General features: G+C 38.6%; 1 protein-coding gene across 1 annotated transcript; it reads right to left on the bottom strand.

Annotated features, from left to right (window-relative positions):
- Window positions 1–3,750: 3,750 nt before the first annotated feature.
- Window positions 3,751–7,397, bottom strand: LOC123956975 (odorant receptor 131-2-like). Its single transcript, XM_046029552.1, has 2 exons — window positions 7,281–7,397; window positions 3,751–4,566 (listed from the first exon to the last, which is right to left on the bottom strand). The coding sequence occupies exons 1-2, from the start codon at window positions 7,395–7,397 to the stop codon at window positions 3,751–3,753; spliced, it is 933 nt and encodes a 310-aa protein (XP_045885508.1).
- Window positions 7,398–8,578: the final 1,181 nt, after the last annotated feature.

The raw sequence follows: 8,578 nt of genomic DNA, 5'->3' as shown, positions 1-8,578 counted from the left end.
GTCTTTAGGCACGGCCACGGCGCCCCCTGTCAGTGCAGAGCTGGTATTACTGATCAGCAGGTCCACGGGGCTGGAGGAGGTGGAGTTGAGCATCGCCAGCATCTCCTCCTGACAGTCTGAAGGAACACAGAAATAAAATCTGATGTTAAACTATTTTACTCAAGTGTTGTTTCAGGGATGCACTCTACATCTGGTGTACCAAACAACTGAGTATGTGGGTAAATTTTTATATAATTGTTTTACAAGTAGAACCTGCACATAAAATGTACATGTATAACAACTTATACTGACAGAAAGACTTGCAGCATAAGGGATACAGATGAGTACATAAAATGCATGAAAGGCTGGAATTAACCACCTTTCATTATAGGAAAATATATTTACATTTTATGATAATAAAAAAATAAACACCCTAACCTGTGCACACTTATAACCACAGATATCCCATTTGCAGGACTCAGGAGTTCAGGGCTCACACTGTTTTAAAATGAAACTTTGAAATCTGCAATGGAGGAAGCACATAGAAAATGTGGATGGTGATTTTCCCCATTTTGTTACAGCTTACAGATTTTGACAAAGAAAACAGTAATAGAAAAATAATGTGTTCTATTCACTATATAAAAAATGTATAACAATCTAAAAATCTAAGACGCCTTTCTTACAGTAACTAATATATGTATATTAGTATCAGCATGCATGCATCAGGTCTGCCTAATCAGTTAATGTAAATACTATAATACAGCTCCTGTTATACTGCTACAGTATAAATGTATACATTACATTTAATACAAACATTAATGAAAATGAAAAATGTATTAGCCCAGAAAAAAAGTATTTACATTCACATATTCTGCACTTAAATTTCCATAATATCACTACAGTAGGAAAGCTTTATAAAAGTATACGTAACGTTTTTTAAGAACAAAATGGAAAGAAACACTTTGCATTTTAATAGTAAAGTCATCAATATCAGCTGTATCTCAAAGTTTTGAAAGCAAAAGGTTATAATAATGATTCTACATTCACAGACATTAAACAGACCTCTCTCACCTGTCTGCCACCTCATCTAGCAGCCGGTTGTTGCTCATATTTGTATGGATACTGTGTGTGTGTGTGTGTGTGTGTGTGTGTGCATCAAGTCGCTGTAGAGATAGGGTCATGATGTCACAGGTTATGTTATGGATCCCTATAATGAGCATTAGGAGACTTTTGAGCAGCAATACATTAATTAACATTAGCATTATTAAAGTAGGGCTGCAACTGACAATTATTTTCATTGTCGATTAATCTGTTGATTATTATTTTCTTGACTAATCTATTAGATGTTTGGTCCACAAAAGTCAGAAAAGTTCTTAAATGTCTTGTTTTGTCCACAAACCAAAGATATTCAGTTTAGTGTCGTCGAGGAGTAAAGAAATCACAAAATATTCAGCTGGAATCAGAGAAATACGACTAAGTTTTCATAAGAAATTACTCAAACCGATTAATCAATTATCAATATTGTTGCAGATCAACTTAATATTTGACAACTTTATTAATTGTTGCAGATAGTTAAATGGGGTGCAACTACGAGTTAAGTGTCTTTCTCGGGGACACATTGGTGGACGTGTCACAGTGGGGAGTTGAACCCAGGTTTCTCACTCCAAAGGCATGCGTCTTATCCACTGCTCCATCAACACCCCAATGGTACAGTTAGTAAATGCCAAAAATTGGGTATTAATGGTCAGTTGATGATTTAATAAATCATTTTATTGAACAAAGATTTACCTACAGTGGCTGTTAAGATGTTAAGATAAAGATCCTCGCTGGCTTACGCCTTCTAGACCAAGACTGACCTCTGCCTAGTTATGACCATCATGAATGGTGGAGACCTCAGGTGCTCTATATAAACACCAAAACCAGCTTTACACACACACACTGATATCCAAAGACTGACCTCAACACTGTTCCTTTAAAGCACATGCTACATACAGGTTTCTGTATTTAACAACAGTGTTACACTCCTCATCTCTTCTAATCAGCCTAAGGTAGATAAACCTCACAGCTAATATACAGCCTAGACCCTCAGGTGCATCATGCTGCATGTCAGAGAGTAGCTCAAGTAGTTTCTCTTCTCTCTTCTACTTTTCAGAGAGGCCTCTGAAAATACTATAACATCCTTAACTGTATGTTTCTCAGGTTTCATATGTATGAAAAAAATCCTGGTTTTGATGAGCAGAGAGCACGTTTCTACACAGCTCACATCATCTGTGGGCTGGAGCACCTTCACCAGCACAGAATCATCTACAGAGACCTGAAACCAGAGAACGTACTGCTGGATGATGCAAGTGAGTGAGTGAGTTTTCTCTGAAGCATTTCATGTATCTGTATGCACGTGCTGATACTACATGTACAGTCCCAAAGTCAGTAGAAACGCAAATTTGTTAAATCTCTCTGGGGCCCGTGTCACAAAGCAAGACTGGTGGCTTAACCAGATAACTGGCTTGACCCATGACGCTGGCTCACTTTTAACCACAGGAAATCACCATGGCCACTAACTCTAAGCCCACGTACCAACTAATTAAATCACTGGGAGAATGGAGCTGTCACCACACTACAGAATCTAAAAAAAGTAAAATATGATAAAGAACAAATTTTAAAAAATTACATTAAAGTAAGACATTGTTAAGAGCACAGAGCAACCTAAAGATCAGACAAATAGCTTTGCTTCAAAACAAGGCTTTTAAGATATAGTACGGCTCTAGTTGGTTTTAATAACACATGACATTCACAGTCACCTTGCTGACATTGTAAATACCAAAAAGATTGTCCTCAGTGATTAAACCTATATTTTGCACTTATAGTCCACCAGTGCAGTTCAGTGAACAAGAACGATAAGATTTTATTAAAAGATAAAACTATGTTTTATTATGTTTCATTAATCAGGCTTGGAGTGAAAACCTTCTGAACACAATAGTAGGTTGTCTGTTCAACAGCCATATGCGACTGTTGTAATCGAAGCCTTTCCACTCAGGACACGTCCGCTTGTCAGATTTGTGTCTGGCTGTTGAACTTCCACCGGGAAAAGATAAAACTTCGAGACCCACTGTGTATGACATTGTACTGCCGCCTGGCATTGTAATGACAATTAGTACTGCACAGCAAAGTATCACAACTAGAGCTAAATATATTTGCAGATATTAGCTTTTTGCAGATATATGGGTATTGCTGCATATGTTGGCTGATAAGAAACAAAGAATTACAAAAAAAGTAGTTCTGCAGGATTAATGGAAATATTATTAAAATTGAATAATGAAAATGAATGCTAATCACAATATTTGTCAGAATACTTATGGTAAGATTTTCTCCCATCGTGCAGCTCTGTTAGATTGTCTATCAGCCATCTGTTTTCATCCCTTCCGATGTTAAAGCTGTCACCAAACCGCCAGCTCAAAGTGGCTCCATTCCTGAATAATTTGTTCAAGGGACTACAGCCAATCTTATTGTTTAATTTCTGTCATTTACAGACTCAGAAGAAGTCAGAAGATTTTCTCTGTCTCCTCTGTGTAGACTGAGAGGACAGATCTATTTTCTGTGTTGCTTATTGTAACACTGAAGATCTTTTTTACTGCCACTTTCCAGGCGGCCATTATTGTTATTATATTGTGACTGTAATAATTATTATATTCTTTACAATAACATTAAGAATCAAAAGGCTTTCTTTATCAAAGAGTGGACACCTTTATTCAAACCCTCTTCCTATATAATGTGTTACATGTTGTCTTTGTCCATGGGGGGCACTGTCTGCACTTTGACCCTGCACCTGTTTCTCAGAAGGTGCATCTTGAGGTGCTTCCTGAACTCTTTGTCTCTGACACCATAAATTATTGGACTCAGGAACCGGGGCAGGATGTAGACGATCAGGTAGTTTGCAAATCTAATTTCTACGATTTGGCCCGGGAAGATTAAAAGAAAAACAACCTCCATGCTGGGGGAGATGTAGGAGAGCATGCACATGGCCAGCTGGGCCCCGTGGAGCAGGATGGTGTTCCTGGCTCTCTGGGCTGACATCTTATCTGTGGAGAGGGCCTTAGCTACAAACAGGATCCTCAAATAGGTGAAGACCAGAGTCAGGAACACAAAGGTGAAGTAGATTATATCAAAGGCTTGTCTTTTGTATGCCAGGATCGGGTCTTTGAACACCATCTGGCGTATACATAGCACAGAGTCCTGAAAGAAGCTCAGGGGCTCTGTTGCTAGAGTCACAAATAGATCTGTAATATCTGGAGCCGCACATATAAACCAAATCAACCCGATGACAATGTGAGTCCTTCTCACTGTGCAGATCTGGGGGTGGCGTAAAGGTTTGCAAATGGCAATATAGCGCTCTATGGCCATGCTAGCTAAGTTGACCGGGGTGTTTCTGGTGGTGAAGACGGCCACCAGGAGAAAGAAGCAGCAGAAAGAGACGTTAATCTTGTAGAAGATGTAGCTCAAGACAAAAAGTGTGACTGTGACGGTCAGCTGGACGGCATCATTGATCACCATGTGGATGAAGAGGATGTAACGTGGGTCTTCATAAAAAACCTGGAGGAAGACAAAGGAGTGAAAATGTAGTGATGCAGTTAGTCAGAGGATACGGCAACAGTTATTGGTTTAAGACGGAAGCAGAGGGGGTGAGGTAAAAAGAGCTGAGTCAGCTGATTGTTGTTGTTTTGTGAGTCCTGAGGAAAAGGAAAGAAGGCGAAGAAGAATCTGAAGTGTGATTAACAACTGGGTTGCAACAAATTATTATTTTCCTTAACAGTTAATCTGCCAAATATGTTCAGATTACTGTATATGTGTAATGTATATCACACTTGAGAAGCCTTTTGCTTGAAAAATGTCATAATTGATTACATAATCAGTTAATTTTCATTTTTGTCAATAGAGTAATTGATTAATTGACTAATCTTATAAGCACTATAGACAGATCACATGTGGATAGAGGAATAGAGAGAAAAATTGTTTACATGAGTAACTTATCTATTCAGCTCATTAATTCTTGATTGTCAGCTTTTTGCCTGATCTTTAGCTCTTTGGCATTTTCTCTCCAAATGCATATAGGCTATAGTCAAGAGGAGTTTATTTACTGCAGAAGTGCAGTAAATAAACTCCTCTTGAAGTAGTAAACATAACATTACAAATTTCCATATTTCAGTCTGTATGATCTAAATGTACAGGTGCTGGTCATATAATTAGAATATCATCAAAAAGTTGATTTATTTCAGTAATTCCATTTTTGTGAAGTGAAACTTGGATATTATATTAATTTATTACACACAGACTGATATATTTTAAATGTTTATTTCATTTAATTGTGATGATTAAAACTGACAACTAATGAAAATCCCAAATTCAGTATCTCTGAAAATTAGAATATTACTTAAGACCAATACAAAAAAAAGGAATTTTAGAAATGTTGGCCAACTGAAAAGTATGAGCATGAAAAGTATGAGCATGTACAGCACTCAATACTTAGTTGGGGCTCTTTTGCCTGAATTACTGCAGCAGTGCGGCGTGGCATGGAGTCCATCAGTCTGTGGCACTGCTCAGGTGTTATGAGAGCCCAGGTTGCTCTGATAGTGGCCTTCAGCTCTTCTGCATTGTTGGGTCTGGCGTATCGCATCTTCCTCTTCACAATACCCCATAGATTTTCTATAGGGTTAAGGGCAGGCGAGTTTGCTGGCCAATTAAGAACAGGGATACCGTGGTCCTTAAACCAGGTACTGGTAGCTTTGGCACTGTGTGCAGGTGCCAAGTCCTGTTGGAACATAAAATCTGCATCTCCATAAAGTTGGTCAGCAGCAGGAAGCATGAAGTGCTCTAAAACTTCCTGGTAGACGGTTGCGTTGACCTTGGACCTCAGAAAACACAGTGGACCAACACCAGCAGATGACATGGCGCCCCAAACCATCACTGACTGTGAAAACTTTACACTGGACTTCAAGCAACGTGGATTCTGTGCCTCTCCTCTCTTCCTCCAGACTCTGGGACCTTGATTTCCTAAGGAAATGCAAAATTTACTTTCATCAGAGAACATAACTTTGGACCACTCAGCAGCAGTCCAGTCCTTTTTGTCTTTAGCCCAGGCGAGACGCTTCTGACGCTGTGTCTTGTTCAGGAGTGGCTTGACACAAGGAATGCGACAGCTGAAACCCATGTCTTGCATACGTCTGCGCGTGGTGGTTCTTGAAGCACTGACTCCAGCTGCAGTCCACTCTTTGTGAATCTCCCCCACATTTTTGAATGGGTTTTGTTTCACAATCCTCTCCAGGGTGCGGTTATCCCTATTGCTTGTACACTTTTTTCTACCACATCTTTTCCTTCCCTTCGCCTCTCTATTAATGTGCTTGGACACAGAGCTCTGTGAACAGCCAGCCTCTTTAGCAATGACCTTTTGAGTCTTGTCCTCCTTGTGCAAAGTGTCAAAGGTCGTCTTTTGAACAGCTGTCAAGTCAGCAGTCTTCCCCATGATTGTGTTGCCTACAAAGGCCTTTACAGGTGTTTTGAGTTAATTAGCTGATTAGAGTGTGGCACCAGGTGAATATTGAACCTTTTCACAATATTCTAATTTTCTGAGATACTGATTTTGGGGTTTTCATTAGTTGTCAGTTATAATCATCAAAATTAAAAGGAATGAGCACTTGAAATATATCAGTTTGTGTGGAATGAAAGTATAAATTATACAAGTTTCACTTTTTGAATGGATTTACTGATCTGTAAATCTAATTATATGACCAGCACCTGTATGTAATAAAGTATTGTGTGTGTTGGTCCTGCTGTACTGCTGTTTTAGTGTAGTGTGAATAAGCTGGGTGACTGCAGGTGTATCTGCTGGGCCACCTGGCTGCAACTAATTTTATTAAAATTTATTTATTATTTATTATTACTATTTTGTTTTCTTATTTTTTAAAGTGTCAGAAAATAGTGAAAGATTTCACACATTTTCACAGAGCCCATGGTGACATCTTCAGTTTGCTTTGTCCATAAAATAAAGAGAAGCGGCAACAAATATTTGAGACGCTGGAACGAGCGAACGTTTGAGCTTTATAAATGACTGAAATAATTAATTCCCGTGACCCTGTACACAGGATAAGCGGTTGACGATGGATGGATGAAATAATTAATTGATTGTCAAAATTGTTGGTTATTTTTCTGTTGATTCACGTATCAATTAATTGACTTATTGTTTCAGAACTAAGGTGTCACGTGTGTGTGTGTGTGTGTGTGTGTGTGTGTGTGTGTGTGTGTGTGTGTACCTGGTGTCTAAAAAAGGTTACAACCAAGGTGCCATTGATGTAACTGAGGATGAGCCAGATCAGAACCACAATCAGGTTCTTCACAAATGCTGTGGTGAAGGTATCTCTGACGAGCATGAACTGATCCAGCAAATTAAGGAAAGAAAAAGAAATTACTTTCAAATACAGTGAATCATTATTTATCTTAATTCCATCAGCTGCTCCGTGTGAATTTTGTACAATTTATTCAGTTCAGTCTTATTCATATAGCACCAATTCATTACAGAAGTTTTCTTTTTGCACTTTTAATACAGATCAGGACATTATTTAAAAAGGACCCAGCAATTCCTACCATGACTTGGCCACTGAGACAAAGGCAGAAACCTCGAGGAGAACTTGGGCCTCGTCCACACATACACGGGTATTTTTATGAACAGTTTTTTTCCTGCTTTGTTTAAAAGAAATCACATGAAAACTCAACGGAAGCGCTGTCAAAGGCGTGCCAAACCTACAGGCGGTGATATAACCCTAAGCCTAAAGCCATGTTGGCCAATCAGAAGACTGAAAAAAAACTTTTTTCCAGTAGGCTGCCAGCAAAGGTGCACAGATGAAGGGAGAATCAAATGAGCGGACTGACATCAATGTGGAGTTATTCCTAAATATCACAGCAAATATAAATTTAGCAAAATAAAACTGTTAAGCTCAGTTGTGCCACATTCACTATTGTACAAAATGTTTCCTTATGGAAACAAAGGAAATCCACACTCTCACTATGACATCACAAGCCAAAAATCCAAAAGCGGTCAACACTGCAAACAGAGTTTCTGCAAATCTTCTCCCTGGCTGGGATTTTCAAAAAGGTTCATTTTCAGTAACCTAAAATGTAAATTGCATGTGTGCTTAAGGCCAAAACACATAGAAAAAGCTCAATTTTGAAAAATACAGTATAAAACAATCATGGTGAAAAACTTAATTTGATTAGAAAATCAGCAGACTTATAATATAATATATATACTAATAATTGCAATGATGACATTTAAACCGAATGGTGACCGACAAACTTCACCACATCATCAACATTTACAGTTCAAGCAAATCAAAAAACCTTTCACTGACGCAAAGATTCATTTGAAAACATGTGGTAGCAACACAATTGCTTCACCAGACCTGAGAAGGAAATGTCGTGTTGCCTCCAGGACCCACTGATGAACTCATATTTCATTAAGACCCTAGAGAGTGAGAGAAAGAGAGAGAGCGTGCACAACACAGGAAATACACACTGACAAATAAAAAAAAACCGAAATACCCTGAAACTGACT

Source organism: Micropterus dolomieu, linkage group LG18 (genome assembly GCF_021292245.1).
Source record: "Micropterus dolomieu isolate WLL.071019.BEF.003 ecotype Adirondacks linkage group LG18, ASM2129224v1, whole genome shotgun sequence".
In the NCBI taxonomy this organism is placed as follows: Eukaryota; Metazoa; Chordata; class Actinopteri; order Centrarchiformes; family Centrarchidae; genus Micropterus; species Micropterus dolomieu.
Note: the sequence above shows the minus strand (reverse complement) of the source record. Positions and strands in the feature narration are given on the sequence as shown.

What these genes read in the sequence shown, in the direction of transcription:
- LOC123956975 (XM_046029552.1), bottom strand. Translation starts at nt 7,397, where the DNA reads ATGCTCGTCAGAGATACCTTCACCACAGCATTTGTGAAGAACCTGATT. An exon ending in TAACCTTTTTTAGACACCAG is followed by an intron (nt 4,567 to 7,280) that starts GTACACACACAC and finishes GTCTTCCTCCAG; the next exon opens with GTTTTTTATGAAGACCCACG.